This window comes from Sparus aurata, chromosome 23 (assembly GCF_900880675.1).
Source record: "Sparus aurata chromosome 23, fSpaAur1.1, whole genome shotgun sequence".
In the NCBI taxonomy this organism is placed as follows: domain Eukaryota; kingdom Metazoa; phylum Chordata; class Actinopteri; order Spariformes; family Sparidae; genus Sparus; species Sparus aurata.
In genome coordinates this window covers 3,734,894-3,758,630 of record NC_044209.1, presented here as the reverse complement: position 1 = coordinate 3,758,630, position 23,737 = coordinate 3,734,894, and the positions used below count along the sequence as shown (strand labels likewise).

Below are 23,737 nucleotides of genomic sequence, written 5' to 3'. Positions count from 1 at the left end.
TGTAGCCTAGATTTACCATAGCACCCATTTTCATTTTGGTCATGTTTCTCTGATGTTGTTTATTTATACTGTTAATGCATATATTGCATATGCTTAGTCTTTTGAGAAGATAATTTTCGGCAGGCGAAAGCATAAGAAACAGTGTAGACACAGCAGCGGATGTTACAGAGAGGAAGGGCTTGTCCTCACATGTGATTAGTGGGTGTGTGTTGTTTCCCCTCATTCAGTGCGACGTTTTATTAAAGTTGTAAGATGGCGACGGTGCATCTGAGGATTGGGGACTTAGTGTGGTAAGATAGCCTTTAAACGTTGTCGAAAGCCCTTATCTCTGCTGAATTATGATGTAGTGCATAACATTGTGTCGTAGAAGTTAGTTTAACGTCAATGTTTCACGTTGGGGTTGACCAAACGTAATTAATGGAAGTGTCCGCGTACTGTGCTAGTTGATGATCAACCCAAACAAATTGCTAACGTTAGTCAAGCGGACTCAGCCAGCAGTCGTCGTTAAGTTAGCTGCTAGCTAGCAGGCAAGCTACAGCAAAGGGATATAGACCACAACAAGATAGTTTTAAGGATATAAACCTGTCTTTGATAGTTGAAATGTTTGTTCCGATGTTTTATCACTGGCGTTAAACTGTAACCATATACTTTTGATTCCCTAAATTTGCAGCAATGTTATGGTCTGTGGCGAGCTTTTTTTAGCACCTTAGCTTAAGCGGATATCTGTTACTGTAGGTAACAGTTAGCCAACTGTTAGCTTCACATATTCTCGGCTTCCGTGTTAAGTGTTGGGGCTCCTTCACAGTGGACAAAAGCAGTTCAGTAAGTTATCTGTATTGATTGGAAATGAGCCCTGTTGGTTACTTTAATGTACCTATGTGTCAGAGCCAGTAAACTGCATGTGAGGTGAATAACGTCAAACTGCTTGTTTCATGTTGCCTTGTAGCACCGGTTGTGTTTCTCGTGATGGTATCAACGGCATTAACGTTAATAAATGACAATACGACTACAGGAGAGAAACTTGAGTTGCACGTTTGTTTCGTAAAACCCGATTAATCGACATATTGAAGTCGCGTTACACCAGCAACTGAAGCAACGACAACATATTTCCTCATGTTACGTCTATAAGTTGACTAAAGATGCTATTAATATTTGAATTGCCTTGTTTTTCTAATGGCTACTGTTAATTGGCATTCAACCAAAGTTATCAGTTGTCTAATGCTGTCTTAACACAAGCAAAACTGTAGTAATTAAAATAACAATGATAATAAAATAATAGTGATTTTAAAAATGACGATGATGATGATGATGATAATAATAATGTATAAAAAAGATTAAATTTGAAACTATCCAGTCAAATTAATATTCATGTATTCTTTTATCCCATGTGCTGTGTGGTGTCTGTGCTAAACAGCTTTTGATTTTAAGTGTTGTAGACGTTTTTTGATTATTTATAGTGAAAATGTATCAAGGTTTGATACCCAGCCCTCACAGCAAATATTGCAATTGGTTGGGAGAGACTAAATGGTGAAATAAAAGGAAGTGTCCTAAACCTAAACGTCATCACATTGATGGAGTGTTTTGGGATGTGTCTGCACCAGAAAGAAAGATGTATACCAAGGCTAAATGTACAGCTTTTCTTTTAGGGGGAAGCTTGGCCGTTACCCACCATGGCCAGGAAAGGTAAGGAGTGAAATCATGACAATTGTAAAGCAAAGTAAATGACATTTACATTACAAATCCTATCCTAGTGTTGGATGACATGACTGTTTATTTACATTTCAGATTGTGAGCCCTCCCAAGGACCTGAAAAAGCCCAGGGGCAAAAAATGCCATTTTGTGAAATTCTTTGGAACTGAAGACCAGTAAGTCTGGATAGTGAGGTATCTCTTCTGTCTTGAAATGCATTTCCTGCACCATCTAAATTGTAAGAGCTGTGTTTCTGTGTGCCTGTCCAGTGCATGGATCAAAGTGGAACAGCTGAAGCCCTACCACGCCCACAAAGAGGAGATGATCAAGATAAATAAAGGAAAGCGCTTCCAGCAGGCCGTTGATTCAGTGGAAGACTTTCTAAAGAAAGCAAAAGGGAAAGAACAGGTATGGGGTTTGTCCGTTAACACTGATTGTACACTTTGTGAAGTATTGTAGATAGTTTGTTTGTTTCCCTCATCATCCAAAAAAAACGATTTCCTTTATTGTACAGTTGACAGTTTTTTGTCAGTCAAAGCATCAGATTTTTTTCTTTGAGCAACACAGAATTAACAGCATGGCAGACTGAAAAGGTTTAGGAAAAGACATCTGTTGCAAGTTGAGCAAGCTGTAATGGAAATAAAGAAGAGTGATGTCAAAGGAGGGCAGAGCAGTGTGGTGCATGTCCCGTAATTTCACGGTTGTTGTTCTAAATCTAATACCCTGAAAGGCCAGGGACTGCTTCTGAACCACACCAGCCTGTGGCACCACTTCCTTTACTGCTGTCCAGTGTGGGAGCCACTTTCATTGCCAAGCCATAATCATGATGTACACCATATGTTTGTTTGACTGTTTGAAACTCAAGTTTTTACGTCACCAAAGAAGTTATTCTGCTCCACTAGTAGTTTTTGCTGAACTATAGTGTAACTGGGCCAAGAATAGTGCAGTGCTTGTCATATTTTTAACTCAGTAAACTGTGAACAAAATGCAGGAAGCACTGGTAATGTTATATAGAAAAAAATAGATAGAATAGAATGCTTGTTTGAATGAAAAGAAGTTGTTGCCGTGAGGGGAAACACTGCCATTTATTCAATTATTTGAAACACATGCAACACAACTAGTTCAGAAAATAGAAATCACACAGCAAAGTATGTTCTACTAACCCTAACCCTAAACATCTGCTGTGTTTTACTATTTCGTCGTGTTGTCAGCTTATTTGGTATCATGTTAACTTAGTGCTGGTGAAAACGGAACATTTCATGCAATGCTGCTTCATAAAGGATGCTTTTAAATGACTAAATAACAGTGGGATTTTATGGTGAAGAAGTTATAGGAAATGAAATGTGTGTGCAACTGAATTAACGGAGCCACTTTGTAAACGGTGATTCTTCGATAGTACTGCAGGAATCAGGACAAACACATCGTTTAAGACATACCTTCAAGCAGGTAGCCCAGTTGACCTCAAAGGACAGCGCAATTTATACCGTTTTACTTTGTTTATATGTGGCGGACCCTGCCACCATTCTAGCTTCAAACAGTGTTCTGGGACACGGAACACTGTTTGGAGTTTGTATAATGACCTAATTTATATTGTTGATATTAAAATCAGTTTCCAAAACTACATAGTGCCCCTCTAAATGTAACTTGTCATAAATCATGATTTTATGGGTTATTTTTGGTATAAAAATAATACAATATCCACTGTTGGGCACCGATATATTTACAAACATCTACATATATCTATTGCTACCAAGATGAATGTAAGCAATAATCATGATAATGCGCAGCTCTGCTGTTGTGCCACTACAGAAAAACTAAAGACACTGAGTGAATCCAAAGGATTAATGAAGTGAGACTTTTCTTAGTCCCAGCCCCTCCATGAAATGCTCCTTGGTGTCATGTTCAGTCTCAGTAAATGTTTATTCAGGTGGACACATGGTGTCTGTGGAGGCCATCTGCACATCAGAATGATTGCAGTCAACATTCGATAAATCAGTTTTCCCTTTTTCTCAGTGTACATATAGCCTGCTCAGACAAGGTTATTTTAAAACTGTGCCAAATTCAAAATGGTCAGACTGCTTAGGACAGCACAAAATGATAATCTGTGTTTTTAACAGAACTCAGATGGCAAAGGAGACTCAAAAGGAAAGAAAACATCCAACAAGCCACTGAAAATACTGGAGGAGGATGATGAAGATCTCAGTGCCCTGAAAGACCCCTCTGAAAAGGTTAGTAGCGCAAGTTTGAAAATATTGTCCTGTCACGCATTAAATGGTTTTACTCAAAAGTTACACCTTTTAGAAAAGACAACTGCCGGCAAAATGGGGACTGAAACAGGCTGAAGCAATGAGATTGTGACACATGTGAACACTGCAACCATGTTCTTCACCCCATCCTTCCCTCCTTCGACCATTGAGCTATTTACACATCCTTTCATTAGCTTTCGGGAATGCCAGCTTCATTTTTGCAAGTAAGATCTTCTGTCTACAATTCTCTTACAGACAAACTGGGCACTAGCTTTCAAAAACAAAAAAATATCTACTAGGTGTTTTGAAATGCTTGGTGCCAGTTTGGACCACTGACTGGCTGGTGCTCTCCCAGCTCTCCATTAGCATGTACATTTGTATCTCATGTCAAATAACATGAAAGAAAATCAATAACAGTATCACTGCAAATCATTTGTTCTGTCCCTCAACCGATGACTTCACTCCTAACCTGTTTACAAGCCATGACAAAGAAGTAACAACTCATTGTTGCATATGGTATATAGCAAACGATTGCAGCTACAATAGCTAGGGAGCTCATCCACACATAATGGATATTTTTTTTGTAACAGTCCAAATTTAGGAAAGACTGAAAGGAATATATTATTTTAAATTGATTAATCCATTCATCCATCCTATATCTTGTATATTTCTTGGATGTACAGGAAAATATGATGATAATTGGATAAACCATATCCATCATAATTTCATACTCTAGCCTGTATGCTCATAAAACCCAGATATTAAATTACATTCTGTGTGGTATCTGTGAATCCAAAATATATATATATATATATATATATATATATATATATATATATATATATATATATATATATATATATATATATATATATATATATATATATACATCAAATATATATATATATATATATATATATATATATATATATATATATATATATATATATATATATATATATATATATATATATATATATATATATATATATATATATAGATATATATAGAACTAGGTGTACCTTGTAGAAACCCTGGTTTAAAAAAAAAAGAATGAAAGTTGAACCAAAGCCTTAGTCGATTGAGTCAAGTTCCTGCTGTAGAAAAGAACTGTCAGATTTCATCACTACCCTTTTTTCCCTCTACATTATGAATATATTCAAGTTTTTTTTCTGCACACAAGCCAGTCTAACCTGATAAATGCACTAATTGCATTTTTCTTGGCTGATTCTTCTTTTTTTTTTTTTTTAGTTGTACCTGCTGATTCTGATTTTGGCTGATTCTGGTATTCTTTCAGATAACTATAATTGGTAGCAAATACAAACATTTCAGTGCCTTTCTCCCTGTCACTTACACAAATCTAAAAATAAGGTGCTCTTTTACTGTACTTTTTTTTGGTACACATGACATCCAACTGGAAATCAATTGTAGCATGTCCCACTTTATCAACATGTTTTAAGCTATTTTATTCAGTGGCCTGTTAGTGAAATGGTCTTAGTGAATTTAAGTTTACAGCCAAAACTGTAATATTGCCACAAATCAGACACCAATGTTATTATTTAAAGGGTCTGCTCATGCACTTTACAATAAACATTATCCTGTGTCCGCTCTAGTCATATCTATCAATGCCTGTCAGACTGGTTTTATTTCTCCAGAGTTTGAGATACCTGTATGAGATTTCTTCCTCACCCCAAACAGTGGAACAGAATGGATATCTGGTCCTCAACACTGTCTTCTGTGTGTATGACACACAAATGGCATTCAACACAGCAGACATGGACCTGTATAAATTCCCATCTGACTTGGGTGAAAATGTGTCTCTCTCCTCCTGAAGGACTTAACTGACTCTGACCCCGAGCCATCCACTATTGAGAGGCTGGGGGCTGGACCTGGCTCAGGATTCAAATGGGAAAGCAGTGTAGGTGAACCCTTGCTTCCCACCAAGCCCGCCTTGCTTTTCTTCTACCTGACCTTAATCTTTGGCTTTAATCACCAACAACTGCAGACCTTTTCCTTCTGATCTGTTTGGTACTCACTCTTGGCTACTGAATCTGTTTGATTGGCGTGCACTGTTGAGATGGTCACCAACTCTGCATGTGGAGGCTGTTGTGTTGACCCAGCCTCCTCGACTCTATAAATGTCTCGAGAGTAATGAGAGCCACCAGCTTCCCGAGACCAGTGTGTGTGTCTGTGTCTGTGTGTGTGTGTGTGTGTGTGTGTGTGTGTGTGTGTGTGTGTGAGAGACCCCTAAAAACAACTACAGTCATGACCTGTTGATTTATATGTCAGTGGAAACATTGTCACAAATGCTGCAGTTCCAACACACCTGCATACAATGGCCTAAATTTACATCATAATAAATAGTAATTTTTCATAGAGGACTCACTTACTGTAGTTATGACAATTCAGTCAGCTCATACTGCCAGCTGCTGTTGCCTTGGCTGTAGCTCTATTTATGATATTGAAGTTGTAAATGGAATCAGCTAATTTCCTTGGTTCAGTTACCATATTATGCAAAATATTAATATTTCCTTGAACTACAGTTCCACCGCAATAAAATCTAAGCCTATTACAAATTTGATGATCATGTGTTGCTGCCTTTTGAAAACCAAAACAGCTCTTTTGTTTCAGGATAAAATGAAACTGAAACGTAACTCATTGTGTTGTAAAAAAATTAATCAGTTTCCACTGACAGAGAATCAGATAGTGACTGGCTTTTATGGGTTGAGTTAATCAAAAAGCAAATAAAAGTGTTTTTACTTTGCGAATTATTAACACATGATGTTTCATATGATTACTGTATTCTTTATTTTGAATTATTTTTTGTTCAGTGGCAGAAGGATATAAGACTCTTTCAGACCTATTTTAAAAATCCATCCTGGGTGATCCGCTCACAAGTGGACAGCTCCAAGTCTGTCAGTTCACACCTGACAGTAACACGCAACTCTACATCTGTCTTAAGTAACCACTTTGACTTGATTGGTTCTCTCTTCCCTGCTCTATATGATACGCAAGTAAATCGTTAAAGTTTCTCCTCACTCAACAGCTCTCCAAATTGGATGATTTGTTAAGAGATCCAGGGGATATTGTCGTTACAAGTTCAAGAGTTAGAATAGTTGAAATGGTGAGTCCACAAACATCTGCTGCTAACATTGTGCAGGTTAAGAGAGCCCAAAGATGGAATTAACATCAAGTGAACCACATGGAAATCGGGCAGTGTGTAATCCATTCTGCCTGTTCTTTTGGCTTCTTTTTCTTGTTTCCAGGAAGACTTCAGTTGAGTAGGTGGTCCCTCAATGTGGCCAAGGACATGTACACACCACTAAAAGCATGTGGTCACATGTGACCCAGACCCCCTCCAGATGGTTTTGAGTAGTGGAATCTCAAACGTTTCCTTGATGTGTCCTGGGGGCATTTACACCTGTACTTAGAGCTGTCCACTTTTGATCAGAACAGTCAGGACCAGTATTTATACCGCATCCTAACAGGGCCTTAGATATATCGCAATAAGTGTATAAATAGTCTAAAATAAATGTGTATGAAGATAAGATCTATGTAAAACAATGAATAAGGAGGTTCATGGACTGTACCTGTTATTGTTACTCCATGGGCCAATCATCTCAAAAATTACGTAAAGCATGTGCATCTTGTCAGTTTTAAACTTTTCTATTGACGCTATTCCACTTATTTTGACTTGGAAACTGTTTTTGCTTTGTATTGGTGTGAGTATTCAAAGAGTCACCAATGTGGATAACATGCTTTTTTTCCCCAACTTGACTGATTTGGGCAGCAGTTGACCACATACAGGGTTCTCACTGGCTAAGAATTTTCTGCTATATTTTAGAGTTCTGAGTAAGCATTGTAAAATTTATTTAGGAATTCAGATTGAGATTTTTTGCCCATGGAGGGATTCACTCCCTAATTCTTTACCAGAAACTCAGGAAAATCATGGCAGTTTCTATAAGGACCATGATGGGAGTCCTGGTGTGTCAGCGCTGTGCTGTGTAAATTTGAGGCTTTCTGCACACTATATTCTCAGTCTGCTCAGTACATATTTAAAGACAAGACTGTCACACTGATCTCTTGTTCTGTTGCAGCCTGTGAAGGATGACCCACATTTCCATCACTTTCTGCTCAGCCAGTCTGAGAAGGTAAGAGGAAGCATGCTGCTTAGTGCACCATAATATAGTTTTTTTGTTTTTATTTGTTTCAATGCAGGTTACATTTTCAAATTGTCTGTTAGGTTTTCATGTCTGGTCCTGTTTGATTAACAGTTGGTGTTTATGAAGTGGCCTCTAACAGTTGAACTGAAACAGCCTGTGGCTGAACTGATAAGTCCTTTGTCAGCCTGTGAGGGGTTTCCTCAATGACACTTCATCCTTTAACATTGATGTTCCTGGGCACAAGTCCATGTTACAGTGTCGTTTCTATAATACCAATGGAATAAGATGAAATTGCACTTGCAGAGAAATGCAGAGAAAAACTTTTTGATTACATTACATTTAGAGCATTTAGAAGACGCTTTTGTGCCAAGTGACTTACAGTAATTCATACATTCATTCATACACTGATGGCGGTGGCTGCCATGAAAGGTGCTGACCAGGATACCAGGAGCAGTTTTCAGGTTCAGTTTTTTGCCCAAGGACATACTGACATGCAGACCAGGGGCTGTCTGATAACAAGACACTGGCTCTACCCCTGAGCCACTGCCACCCAGTCATGCACATTATTAGAGTGTATGACTATGCTTTGCGCCTGTTAATTCGTTGCACAATATTGACATAGATATTGAACCTGATACTGACCAGATACTCACTTAGATGTGACTGATTTGCTTTGTAAATGCTCAGGAAATCTGATGTGAACTTGACATTATGGTGTGAAGTAGAGCATATTGGTCACTTTTTGTCTTGAGTGTTCTCTTTCTGCCCACAGCCAGCATCATCTATGGAACCCATCAGCAAGCGCCTGAAGATCATTGAAGAGGTAAAGTGGTTTCTAATTGAACTAACCAGTCAGAATATTGAAACCTTGATGCATTTACTTAAATATTAAAATTTATTTATATGTAAATAAATGAATTTAATGCTAAACTCTTCTCTTTAACCAAATAATTTGCATGAATACAGTTTAGTTTTGTCTTAAATCATTTATAGCAGAGCTTGGTGAGGCTTCACTTTCCCTTCCATATGAAATTAACAGTGTTGATTTAATTGTGAAGGACACAGGATCGACATCTATCCAAGCAGCAGACAGCACAGCCATCAATGGCAGCATCACACCCACAGATAAAAGGTAAGAACACATCCTCGCTACAGTATTACAGAGCACCATTATCAAAATCATCTGCTAAATTTAACTGGGAAACCAATCACAAGGTTATCACTAAAAGTTAATGCTACTGATTTTATTATTAAGCTTTTAAAGGACTTGGATTTCAGCTTTGACCACATAAACAAACAGTATAAATGCAATTCTTTCTTTTCAGCTTGCTCATGTTTTGATTTGTTTGCTCTTTTTGGACTTTGCCCTGCAGGATAGGGTTCCTAGGTCTGGGACTGATGGGTAGTGGTATAGTTTCCAACCTGTTAAAAATGGGCCATGTTGTCACGGTGTGGAACCGCACAGCAGAAAAGGTACTGTAATGCAACACAGGTTAAAACTTTAAGGGCTTACTGCTGATAGTGTGTCTGATGAATGAGCTAATGACGGCTCATTCACAGTGACATGATGCAGTGGGTAATTGATTGATAATTTCATGTGCATTTCTGATAAGCTGTCTTTAAAGCTTACCACTTGCATGTTATGAATGTTGTTTTTTCAGTTAAATAGTGCTATAGCACTATTCTGTATCAAAGTAAGAATAAAGCCCTGCTTCCATGTTTGAGGATGGCTCACCGCCAAAGATTGTGCTGCTGTTAGCTAGGGGGAAAAATGTGCCGCGCCGGTCCATGGACATATGCTGCAAATCAGCGTGGTAGATGGCGAAGGATTCAAAGAGCTAGTCAGTTACCACGTGCCCTAGTACTTTAAGCCATCAAGAGCCATATATGACGACCATTCAGCTCCAAACTACATCCTAACAACCAGGTGCACCTACAAGTTTGTTCAAAACAATGGTTTAAGTACACTTACTGGGAATAGGAGAGGTCGCATCACAGTCACAGTGTTTACAGGATGAATGTAGTACCTGAGTCGATTGACCCAGGTTTAAATGCAGAGTTGCACACAAAAGCCAGATCTCAGTGGGTTTAAGTGGGATTTTTGACGAGTGGAAAAGGGGTAAAAGAAGCCATCAAGCAAGGTGGCCCCAAGCTCAACCTGTACTGCAGAACCTCCTTGGTTGAATGAAGAACCCGTAATGAGGATAGATCTCACAAACACTAGAGCACAAGGCATTGAGCAGAAACACACAAGATGCATAAATGAGGACACTGATAAAGACATTTCAATTTAAAATAAGTTAAGAGCTTTTTGGCATTGAGCACTTCGGCATTAAACGTGTTTTTAAAAAGCATTCCATTCATTGTACAAGAGGTTGGCAAAAGTGATCAAATTCTTGATGAAAATATTTGATTTATCCTAAAATGATCAATTGAGTCTGTGTTGACATGCTGCTACTGAATCATCTGTGTTCCAGTGTGACCTGTTCATCCAGGAGGGTGCCAGGTTAGGCCGGACTCCTGCAGAGGTGGCTTCTATGTGTGATATCACGTTCTCCTGTGTCTCAGATCCAAAGGCTGCCAGGGATGTAAGTACCATCTCAACTACAGTATATGGCTTCTTTTGGAAGTTTGAGTCACTGACTTGAGGGTTAAAAAATAATTACAATTTGTGTTTGTTGCTCTGCAGTTGGTGTTGGGACCCAGTGGAGTGCTGCAGGGAATCAGGCCGGGTAAATGCTACGTAGAGATGTCTACTGTAGACCCAGAGACTATTACAGAACTCTCACAGGTACACATAACACACACACACACACCCACCCAACATATCAAAGTAGCCACGATTCTTAAGAGTGAACAACCTTACCTTAAGTACACAGTAGTGCACATAGTTTCAAAGCTATTTACCATCAGGAACATCCCAAAGCCTCAAAATGAGTGTTGCTTTTCTTCAATATCTGACAAATGCACTGAAGTATCATTGGAGTAGCATAAGTATTCCAATTCAAATTGTTCTCTAATGTTTGAAAGGTGATTACGTCACGGGGTGGCCGTTTCCTGGAGGCTCCAGTGGCAGGAAGCCAGCAGCTCTCTAACGATGGGATGCTGGTCATCCTTGCAGCTGGTGACAGAACAGTGTACGAAGACTGCAGCAGCTGCTTCCAGGCCATGGGCAAAACCTCCTTCTTTCTGGGTATGTAGAGTGACACATGGTTTACTGTTGGATACTCACAGCAGTTCTTAACAAACAAGAACCACTAGGCAACCAGCCGAGAGATTTACGGAACTCAGCCAAGAACTAGCCTGGCACATTACCCCCTAAGATGTTAAATTGTCATTTTTGTGCTTTGTAGGGGTTAAACTGACAAGATATTTTGTTTTTATAGCTTTGTAGTCTTTGTGTTAAGCTAAGCTAACCAGTTGCTAATTTCCACTATGTATTCATTGGTTACGTATAAATGTTTCTTTGACCTTGAAAATATCAGACTTTTCAGATTCAGGTCTCCCCTATGCTTTCTGTGAACGTTTCAGAATGCTCTAGGTGTCAGATGGCATCAGTTAACCACATTGTGTGCACATTCATTGGTTGAAGTCTCTGCCATGTTGTTACCAACAGAGTAGTCTGACTTACTGGATGTATAATGTGCCATTGAAGACTATTTCAGTTAGCATTCTCCTCCTTTTTCAAAATCCCCATCTCTGTTGGAGATCAAGTAACAACATCAAATCTAAGAACCTACATGCTGAAAATGGCAAATTACTGTAACACTAACCTGGCACTAATGGCATAAACCTGAACAAACACTCTTTACATTTTCATTGCAGGGTATGCTTCTCAGCTTGCCAAGTCCAATTCCCTAAACACTAGGCGCCGCATCAAGTCGCCCCCAAAACAATTATCATTGGTTTAAAGAAATACAAACAAGCTGGAGTATTTTGACCCCTATATCAGAATAACTAGTGCAGTGCCCGTCACAAAAGTGTATTCCTATAAAAAAGTGGGAGGTTAAGGAGCTTTTTCATGGATGGCCAAATGAGGCTGTGTTTGAAGGTGGGGCGTCAGGGATATTTAGGTTTGTTGTGAAATCCGATATTCCAGGTTATAATTGGCTGTTTTTGACTATTTTTGATTTTGCCATTATATTTCACCTTAAAAACTATTTACTTGGTGTCATTATTTTCAGCACAACCTCACATGTGTGACTGTTGAGTTATTTTTTTTATTTTGACAAACTGTATTAACACAGTGGACCTAAAATCACAAAAAAACCATAAAATCCGAGTAGAAAAAGTTTGATTTTTTTTGCTGTGAAAACCACAAATAAACATATATACAACAAACCATTTTTTTTACTTATAATGCAAATATAAATTTTTGTTTGCTAAATTTGTGCATACATTTAAAAAATGTACAAAGTTATATGTAACTGTTTACATTTAAATGCAGGCAATGCTCAGGTCTGCCTGAGCTCCTTGAGAGCTGCACTGCCTGCTCCACATTCAGCTTCTTCTCATTGTTTTGACTCATTAAACGAAAAACCGACTCCACTACACACTAAACACACTACACCAAACACTACATAACACACTAAATATACACTCCAAATACGCTAAATATAACAAATCTCTCAACTCTCAATATCGCTGTCCGACCGTCGTTGCCCGTCAATCATCCGCCTAGGTCCCCCCCACAACTTCCTGTTCCTCAACAACCAAACTTGCTGCTTGGACACTTTCGTGACAAAAGCCCGTTTTTACCGTTTCTTTCTGCACCAGACACAAAGCAAACGTGACGGCAATGTTCGCGAAAAAGCGTGGCAGCCAATCACTGCACCACGGTGTGCAGTGATTGGCTCTGGTGCGCACGTGACTGTGGTGGCTCTGGTGGACAATGCTCAGAGGAATTTGTAAAGCATTTATGAAATAATTTATTCACGGTATCATTGCAGTCCAAGCAAATGCTTAGATGCACACCACTGAACCATGCAGCAGCCATGTTGAAAGTCTCGGGTCGGTGTGATCCTTATCCGCAGAGATATTTGACCAACAGACACACACAGACAGAGATTCCGTGCATTTATAGAAAGATAAGTGCAACCGGACCTGTTTTTAGTGTTGACATAGGGCTGTTGCAATCTGGAAGTCTAACTCACAAGACAACCCACAGGGTAAAAAGCCACTGTTTGTTAATTTCACTGTTGAGACTGTGGCATATTTCTACTTTTAAAAATGTGTGTGTTTGCTTGTGTGCTTTCAGGTGAAGCAGGAAACGCAGCAAGGATGATGCTGATTCTCAACATGGTGCAAGGCAGCTTCATGGCCACCATTGCAGAGGGGCTGACCCTGGCCCAGGCCACTGGTCAATCACAGCAGACCTTCCTGGACATCCTGTGCCAAGGCCAGATGGCGAGCACCTTTGTGGACCAGAAATGCCAAAGTTAGTCAACACAAAGCTGGGTTAATATTGGCTGTTATTTCTAGGGGTGTCACGATTCTCCAAATCCTCGATTCGATTACATTTTCGATTCTAAGGTCACGGTTTGATTTGATTCTCGATTTTTACATTTATTTTTTTTGAAGCACAGGCTGCTATGCCTTTTTTAGACTAGACTTTTATGCAATGTAATATCTGACCTGTGTTCGCAATGTAACACTACATTGTCAAATTTAAAACATTTATTAACAACATAATGTAACAATAACTTATATCTTCAGTCAATTGGAAACTTAACAAATAACCTGCCACTTGTTTCAGCAGAGCTTGCAAACTGTCGCTTTTTTGTAGACAACGCAAACGTTGTCAACATGACTCACTGGAAATCCAAAATACTTCCACACCGGCGACTTCAGTCAGAGAGGAGGGGGTTCCAGGTTTGTTGATGGGTCTCCTGCATCTGCAGTTGCCATTGTTGCAAGAGTGGCGTAGCCCCTTTCAGGAATAGGGCGCTGCGTGAGGTGTGTGTGCGTGAGGTGTGTGTGCGTGAGGTGTGTGTGCGTGAGGTGTGAGTGGGCGAGCGAGAGTGAGGGAGCGTGTGTACGTGCAGACAGTGAATGAACAGGAGAGGAAGGAGAAGCGAAAGGAGTAGCAGGAGTAGCGACAGCAACAAAGTGTACAATATAGTCTGCAGTTTGGCTGTGAATAAAGGTGACAGCTCCTCCAGATACAGCAAAGCTCCCTGTATAATATTACTGGTATTATTTCCCAACCAGCTTAACAGGTGAAAGGTGTTCACCCCAAAGGTAAACACAAACTTCGGCCCTGGAGGAAATCATCTCCCCTGTGCCTCCCGACCCCGGTCCGGGAGCCTAACAGGAATGGTAACACCATGCTATCGTTTGGCTGGCTGTAGCTAATAGCTATTGGCTTAGCTAGTTGCTAAATTAGAGGAGGTTGACTCGCAGCATTTAAACACGTGTGTGTTTTTTTCCGCTTGGCAAGCCGACCGGACGTGACATGGGGGTGTGGCAGCATCGACGATTTCATTTTTTAATTCGAAGTTCGAGATTGGGACTTAATTTTGGTCGATTTCAATTTAAAATCGAAATCGTGACACCCTTAGTTATTTCAGATTTAATGAATGTTTGTTAAGCTGTCTGGGGAGCAACACAGGACAGCATTGTAGGCGGGTGACAAATAATGTTGTAATACACTAGAACACCCTGAGGCAGAAACTTGTCCATCCTAAGGACAAAGCACCCGGGCATAAGCAGAGCAATGTAGTTTATGCTGTTCATTGCAGCAGGACTGCACAGATTTTTACATTGGGGAAACAAAAACCCCCTCCATAAACTGAAAACTGAGAAACTGAAACAAGTCCTGTTGGCTATGATATAACACTTAGATTTAGTCAAAATGTGTTCTCTCTTTAAAATCATTCAATTAGGCCAATGAGCCTCTGAATAATCAGCAGCTTCATGTTTTTCAAACATGCTAGACAGTTTGCACTAGTGCTGAAACAAGTAGCTGATTAGTATGCCTTCCTGGCCTAATATAACTCATGCTGTGTAATCTTTGACAACTACTTGTCTTGTTTGACCCAGATAGTAACTACAATGCCATGTTCAGAGCTGAATTTAAGCTTTTTCCTGTCTGGTATGATGAGTAAGTCAGCACAGATCAAACATAATTAGAAGCTGCTCATCCAAGTACAGTATATTTATAAACTTGCAGGCTATACAGCAGCAACATGTGATTCTCAGTTACACACACTGTCCGCATATGTTTCACTCAAACAACAGGACAATGTATAATTAAGCATTTAATTTGCCCGACTCAAACTTTTAGTTGTCCATGACAAGTTATAACATTAATCGTAAAGCCCTGTGCGTTTCATCCACAAGCTTTGAAACGTGAACTGACGTTGGCTAACACAGTAACCCAGCCAAAGTTCACGTGGAAGCCCAGCTCATTCATTTATCGTTTTTTCATGCAATATGAGAATTTTTTTTCATGGAACATACTGGCTCGCAGTTTTTAGCTTGTCGTGTCTTGTTTTAGTCATAAAAAAAGCATGTAGAACATTTTAAATCATAGTTTTACCTAATTTCACACTGGCATAAAGGAAGTTTTAAGTCATGTTTTATGTTCTTTTTTCAACCTTAAATGGTAACGTTTTAAGTTTGTAGAACACACAAAAAAGTAGTTACATTAACACTGTCAGACAATTTCAACGTATCTTTTGAAATTATTATATATAAAGGCTTGATAATCTTTCTTCCTGCCTTTTCCAGATATTTTACAGGGCAACTTCAAGCCGGACTACTATTTGAAACACATTCAGAAGGACCTGAGGCTAGCCATCTCCATGGGTGACATGGCCAACCATCCAACCCCAATGGCTGCAGCAGCCAATGAGGTAAAATGGCATGCTTAGGTTTTCAGATTTACACTTTGCTGTTTTGATTTTTATGGGCTCCCTATGTGCATTTATCTTACAAATTGTTACCTTTTATCTAGAAGGGCCTACACAATACATGTTTTTTACTGTGACATGGTAACAATGGATTATTTAGCTAAAGTAAGGTACATGCATCATTAGAGCCATGAGTTTTCCTCTCCTGCTACCATCAGGTGAAAGTTTTATGTTACTGTAAAAAGACAATAATCACAGGAGTAGAGGTAACACAGTTTGTGTAGCATAATACCGTCATTGTAGAATAAGGCTAACGCTTTCTACAAGTCAACATACAGCATTATCTCTGTGTTGTAGAACTTTTCTGGTTTTTATTGAAGAGTTTTTTCAAAAGGTTGTTCTGGTCATTACTGAATGTTGATTATTTTTATATTCATGTAGCAGAGAATACTGACCAAATCTTTCCCTTAGCTCCACCATAATGCCAAAAATAAGAGTGAACACCTCCCAAAAATCGAGTTTTAGCTCATTTCCTTTGAGTTAACTTGTCACCTTGCTGCAGTGATGTACTGTACAGGTGAACTCCAGGACACTGTGACATTAGAGCTGTCCCAAATGATTATTTTTCAAACGATTAATGTAGCGATTATTTTTTCGATTAGTTGACTAATCTAACAATTAATTTAACGTTACATGACCAAACAAAAGTAACATAGTAAATGTAACTGTTGTTGGTAACTTATATGAGGAAAAAAATACCGCAGTTGTTGGCGCAGCAGCGTCTGTCCTCCCGCCTGTCCTACCAACTCTCACATTTCTGCCCGAAAAACAGCACCCGTCACTGGCAAAAACATTTAACTCACTCAAGTGGTTGTCTTGATAGAAATCACCGCGATGGTCAGCCCTCCCCACCGAGATTTCAGTGAACTTTCCCCCAGAAAACAGCCTCCGTCCCCGCAAGTGACAGAGTCACGCAGCGACCTGTTTACTGATGGCGATTATGTAATAATGTAATTTAGTGCAAAAAACATAACTCTTTCACCTTCCAGGATGTTAGGGGGCCGGGTTCTCAATCACTACACATTATAAATGGTCCGCGGGTTTAGATTGACAGGGGGGAAACCTGGGAAACACCCCAACATCATCATCATGAGGTGTACTGTCACGTCTCTTTAGGAGCAGCAGCGCAGCTTTCTGTATGAATTACATGGCGGTTCGTCTTTATTCCAGCGGTGCTTCGCTCTGATTGAATGACCATCGGCGGAGAATTGACGAACCGCCGCTGCGGCGTTAATGCAGCGTCTCTGTGTAAGAGGGGCTATTCTCAGCCTCCGCAGGTACTACCACTTCCTATTTGGGACGACGCGTCGACGCAAATTATTCATGTCAATGAATTTATGTTGTCGATTACGTCGATTACATCGACGCGTCGTCCCAGCCCTATGTGACATTAATGTTTGGTGTGGTAACTAATGCAACAAGGCACTCTTCTGACCCCACCTCAAAAGGTGCAATACCATTAACCAGAGCAGGCAGTAGCCCTTTTCACACAGACTTCATATTTTCTCCACAGCGGATGTTCGCCAGTTCTCCGCCTTTGTTCACACAGGACCAAGCAGCTCTGATGTAAAACCGCACCAGTGTGTCAAATCATACAGCACTCTGGCGCTGTGGAGTGTTGAGTCTAGTCACTCATAAGCAATCTTGGTATAAATACAACACCAGCTGCAGAGAAAAAAATATGAACCAGAGAACAGACAAACCTTTCACTGCAGTCTTTACTTGCTTAACCTTAATTATCTACAGCTCATCTAGTTTACTGCCATTTTAAGCAGTGATAGTCAGCTATAAATCAGAAGCTGCTACAGTGATGTTGTTTGTATCACTCTTTGCTAATAAAGAGTGAGGAGCGATGAAAGGTTTGATAAGAGGTTAGTTTGTAGGATGATATATCTGTCAATCAATATATATTTGCCTTTCACAGATATATCAGCATATTTGTTGTTATTTTAATGCAGATATATATAAATAAGTTCACTGTTTCAGTGCATCAATGTCATTTTGGATAATAATGTATTATTGAACTGTTCTGTATCCTGCCTCCATTCCCTGTCTTAGTTATATTGTAAGAAGTATTTGTATGAAACATACATTGGGCTGATACAACAATATCAGAATTTCTTTTCTCCTAAACGTTGGTATCGGAGTAATTTTGCTGACACAGAATCGGAATCTGTCTCTCCCAAAGCCTCTGGATGATTGTTTTATTATCAGTCAGTTCAGAGGAATCTTAGATGGACCCAAATGTTCTCCTTCTACACTTATTTTGGGCAATATCTGATGAACAATTTATCTTTATAGAAGCCACTTGTCAGGCTTGAAAGGTGTTCTTAAATGTTTACTCATTTCTGTTTTTTTTCCCCCTCTGAGCCATTGTGTTTCCTTGACATGTGCACAAAATGCCTTGTTTTCTTCACCTACAGATAGTACTAAATCCTTTTTAACAATAAATGAATGAATTCTAAAATAATATTAGGAATGAAGTGTGTGCAAAACCACTGAAACCTTTGTTTTTTTTCCTCTTCCTCTGCAGGTTTACAAGAGGGCTAAGGCACTGGACCAGTCAGACAATGATATTTCTGCAGTCTACAGAGCCTACATTCACTAGAGCGAGGTGTGACCTATCCTCTGGACCACACAGTCTTTAATCCCTTCTTATTTCTCCTCGTCATGTAATGAGTTTTTTATTTTAATTCTAGTCATTTTATTTCATTTTGCCCTAGCGCCAGCCATGTTACCTGCCCACAAGTCATGGGATAGTCATTCTTTTATTAGAAGCAACCTTGAGCATTGCACTGACTGTACTGAGGGAATACATGCTGTAAGAGTGCTCCAAATGAGGTTGTTCTACTGCACTGCTGCAGTTTGCTGTGCGGGCAGTGCTTCTGGTTTTTGACAACTAAAACAACGATAGAAGTAATGCAGGCTGTTTGGCAAGGATGTGGGGTCGAGTGCCACTGTGAAGAGCGGGGTATCCAGCTCAAGCCAGAGAAATGCTGTCAGGTTTTGTGGATGCATACCCCCTAAAGATTTTTTTTATTTCATTTTTTTTGTTCATGTGCAAATGATGAGTTTATTTAATTGAGTGTGATTTTGCTTTTCTTTTAAATGTCCAGAATTCCATGAAAGAAAACACCAAGAACATGCCACTGCATTGCCTTAATATTGTCACCCCTCAAGTCTTTCAATAATAGATGTATTTATTTATGTTTGTTTCTAGGTCTTCTTGGTCAATATGCCCATGGCTTTTTTTCTTTATCAGACATGATTTATGCTTTTATGTTGGTGTTGATCTTTCTTGAATAGGTTAAGGACAGCACAACAGCTGTGTGGAGACCTTTAAAATGCAGTACTTATTGGTATTTGTCATCTAGACTTGAGATTAACACATTTGAAACCCTTCATTCTTGTGTTTGGAACAGTTCTCATTTCCACTGTGTTTTTCTTTTTTTAATATATTTCTCTGAACCTGGATGAATCCACTTTTTGAGTTGCGTTTTAACTGGAGGTAATGATGAAGTCCCAATGCAACCATTTTTTCATTTTTGGTAGTTGGAGATAAAAAGTTGTGTTTTGAAGGCCAATTTTAGACCACAATTGAAATGTAACTAACAAATCCATTTTAAGTGGGTTGGAAGGTTTCAAAGACTGAAATATCAAGCTGTACAGTGAATGCTACAATCCACAAGGGCAGTAGCTGATTTTAGTTTGAATTTCATTGCACATCACTTTTGCCCTTCATACCAACACAGCTCACTTCAGTTTAGTGTTTGGTAAATACGGAAATCTAACAATCAGGACCCCAAACCAAATGTTAACATGCTTTCTGTTTTATTATTTATTCATTCTTGCTTTGGCCTCAAACAGATTTCAGGTCAGAAGGCAGGGACAGCAGGTGGTCATATGATGGAGGGGGCATTCTTAAATACATAGTAGAGGTGTTCACAAGGGCTCTTGGTGTATGAGACCGGATTCAGGTCTGAAGTCTGACTTATATTTTGGCCTGCAAATGTTTTCGACTGAGCTAGGCTCAGGACAGATTGATCATATATATTAATTGATTATTAACAAGATAAATCAGTTACTGAAATCCCAAAGCGTTGTTTGAGGTTTTCATCAGAGAAAAGACGTTTATGTTGATGCTGTTAAATAAAAACTCACTGCCTATCTTGATCACAATGCTTCAATAAACTGATATATGGTATTGTTATCCAAATTCTCAATTTGTCTTCCTTAAAGATTCAATATTGACGTAAGAATCAGCCAAATGTCAAATTCTCACTCGGACAGATAAGGCAGGATAAAATTTCCAATTTCTGCTAACTGTAGCTGCTGTTAGCTGGCTAACTTCAGCAGATATCTCTGCAACACAATGCATAAATGTCATAATGTTAAAACTGCCATGGAACTGCCTGCCTGCTTTAACTCGAATTACTATATATTGATCTTTAACTCTCAAATGTTCATGTTGATCCCTTTTTTGGATGCGGCCTAGACTTGTGGACCCATGAAGACCTCTTCTACATATCCAACAACATACCTTAATTATGCAGGTGCAAATGACAAAGGCCAACATGTGACAAAGACACATGGCATTGTTGTGAAGACTCAACCAGAGGTGTTCTGTGCCTGAGAGGGTGAAACCATCCATATATAAAGCACAAAAAGTAAGGGAATTTGTTTTTGGTAGATTATTTCTTTGTGGTAACAATGCGTCTTGGCAATACATCTTATACTGTTGGAAAGCCTGTTTTTCCCTTTTTAAATGGTGCCACATCTGTAAGGAACATGCATTTGTGGGATGAGCAGCAGAGCTCAGTATGTGAGTTGCCCCCATTAAAAATGTGCCAAATCTTCTGTGCCAAACACTTTATTCTGCTATTGACTCTTGTTAGGTGGATTGGATGATTTAAGTCTGAAAAAACAAGACATACTGGCAATTTAATAATTTATTAATTTAACAAACAGGAGCCTCAGTAGAATCTGGAAGAACCATACACAGCCAGCGTGGCAACTCCTCATGCTGGTCACCAGCCTTGTCACACAGAGTAGAGTTTCTTAGAGACTCAGAATTTGGGAGTGGAGAGGATGGAACAGCCCGCCAGCAGTCCTGACCTCAACCCCACTGAACATTTGTGGGATCAGCTTGGACATGCTGTTCGTGGCAGATTGACCAACACAACCACTTTGGCTGACTTGCGACAAATGCTGGTTGAAGAATGGGATGCCATCCCACAGCAGTATGTGACCAGGCTGGTGACCAGTATGAGGAGGAGTTGCCACACTGTTGTGACTGTGTATGGTTCTTCCACACACTACTGAGGCTCCTGTTTGTTAAATTCATAAACTGTTACACTGCCAATATGTCTGTTTCTTCGGACTTCAATCAAGAATAAGCTGTTTGGCAGAGAAGATTTGGAAATTGTTTCATGGGTGCAACTCATATACTCAGCTCTGCTGCTCATCCCACATATGTATGATCCTTACAAATGTAAACAGGCTTTGTAACGGTATAAGAATTATTAGCAAGAAGCATTGTTACAACAAAGAATCTACCAAACACTAATTTCTTTACTTTTTTTGCTATGGTTATATATTTTCTTTTCTTTTCTTTTTTTGCATCTAATTGGTCCCCGATTGTGTCAGGTAATAAGTGAAGAAATAGGTTAATCAGGGTGGCATATCTGTGTTTTTGTTTTAATTTCCTTGATGAAGAAAACAGAAAAAATACAATTCATAGAGGACAACATGGAGACAGAAAGCAGAACTTAAAGTGCACGTTACAAATTGGAATGTTTTCTTTCCAGGAAAAGATCACATGGTGTTTGGTCCCACAGTTTTAGCAGTTAAACTGTAAATTAAGGAGTTTCTCATAAAACAGAATAATTATAAGAATCCAACATCCCATTTTAAAAGATTCTTTGCAAAACAAATTTTGTTCCGTTTTTAATTCCTGTTCCCCTTAAACACATTAGTGTAAAGACAGATGTAAATAGTACATTAGGTTGAGAAGGGTTTCTTTTTTATCTACAATAACTGGGATTAATGAAAAAACAAACTACTTTTGGTTTAACTCTACAGAGTGACTGTCTAACAACTTTGTGTCTTAATACTGTAGATCGTTCAGTTGTTCAAGTGTAAATGGTTTATTAATATGTGGCTTATATAAACTGGCTTATTATTGCATTGAAAAGACAATGAGTTGTATCCTGTTAATGGAAGGAGGGTCTTACTTGTTTTGGGGGATATTTATGATTTTGTGTACATCAGACTTTTGTGCTGTTTAATAAATCCTCTCCTGATTACTGACATGTAAGCATGTTTAATCACTGATCAAGTGTTATCTTTTGTTAATATTATTTCTAATATTTGACACCTGATGCCTATAATGTGTTCTTACTTCCCTATGCAGTCTGTGTCTCTCGATTAGCCCCAAGTCCACTGGTTCCTGTTAATCATGTACAATTTAAAAAATGTCACAAATATAGCTACATTTGTTTTTGATATAATTCCCAAAACAACTGGCAGCTGGGTTTTTTTTTTATATAGATGCTACTCTAACAGCATGAAATGATGCATTGGTTATTTTCAGCAGTGGATTGAACCACATTTGGTTCACTCATGAGTATTTCGCACAGCAGGACAATACGTTAGGAGTGAATGAAAATAACCTAAATTTGTGTATTCATGGTAATAAAGGAACATGTCACCTAAAGCAATATCGTGACCACTGATGTAAAATGCACCTAGAAGTCAAACTTGAGTAAATGTATAGTGTTAAAATATTATTTTGGTAAAAGGGTGGGCCACTTACACAATATGAATAATACTTGAGTAAAAGTTTTAAAGTATTGGACATTAACGTAAGTTAATAACTACATAAGTAAAACTAAATTGTGCATATATTTATATGTGTTATGTGTATATACTGTATACAAGGGTTGTTGGATCTGATATTAAGCATTTTTTGGGATCATCTGAAAATTAAATTACAACTTTGACAGATGCAACAGTCAGTGTTCAACATGCAAGATAAATATAAGGGATTCAAATTGTAATATTTGCCTCCAAATAATAAAACAAGATTTCTTATTTAAGTCTTACTCGGTTGTCTCTTATTATTAAATATGTTTATATGGTGATGCTTTCTCAGTGCAGGGGCAAAGGAATAGCTCTCCACTTTGTCAAAATAATGTTCTATGATGTTGTTAAACCTCACATTTAACACACTTCCCTCAGTAATTACAGTATGTTTACAAAAGAGGGACAAAAAAAATATGCTGAGATTTCAGATGGTGCAGACTTTCGTGAATGTAAATCCTAACAACCATGTATGTGATAAATATGTTTACTTTTTGATTCAGTTATTTGTCCAGTCATGACAGTGGGAGTATTAAAAACCCAGGGCCCCTGTCCCAAGATGAATAACAACACTGCGTGGTACCATATGTTTGTATGACGCTAAGCGGAAGTTGTATTCCCAAATAAGGACTAGTGGGTGGGGCCACCTTAATGGTGAACGTGTGACCAGCCTAATGCCACATTCAGGTGGTTCTCGTAAAGACCAGTTCGCAGCACCCTTATTGAAGAGTTTGGTCAGAATTAGCAAGACAAATCATCAGTCAGCATAAATATACCAATTTTTTTGTATGTGTTTATGATGAAAAGCAGCACGCGACTGAATTGTCCCCCATTTACAGAATGAAGTCTACATGTATTGCTGATA

The 23,737-nt window shown here is 38.9% G+C and overlaps 1 protein-coding gene across 2 annotated transcripts; it reads left to right on the top strand.

Moving 5' to 3' along the window:
- The first annotated feature begins 149 nt into the window (after positions 1-149).
- glyr1 (glyoxylate reductase 1 homolog (Arabidopsis)) lies at positions 150-22,344 on the top strand. Of its 2 annotated transcripts, XM_030407205.1 has the most exons (16): positions 150-290; positions 1,647-1,683; positions 1,786-1,865; positions 1,959-2,097; positions 3,807-3,917; positions 5,770-5,853; positions 8,033-8,086; positions 8,871-8,921; positions 9,157-9,230; positions 9,472-9,571; positions 10,576-10,686; positions 10,788-10,889; positions 11,129-11,291; positions 13,356-13,535; positions 15,830-15,954; positions 18,545-22,344. In XM_030407205.1, the coding sequence occupies exons 1-16, from the start codon at positions 253-255 to the stop codon at positions 18,617-18,619; spliced, it is 1,524 nt and encodes a 507-aa protein (XP_030263065.1). In that variant the 5' UTR covers positions 150-252; the 3' UTR covers positions 18,620-22,344. The 2 variants fall into 2 exon arrangements, with proteins under 2 accessions (XP_030263065.1, XP_030263066.1); XM_030407206.1 differs by lacking the exon at positions 5,770-5,853 and having other exon boundaries at positions 153-290.
- Positions 22,345-23,737: the final 1,393 nt, after the last annotated feature.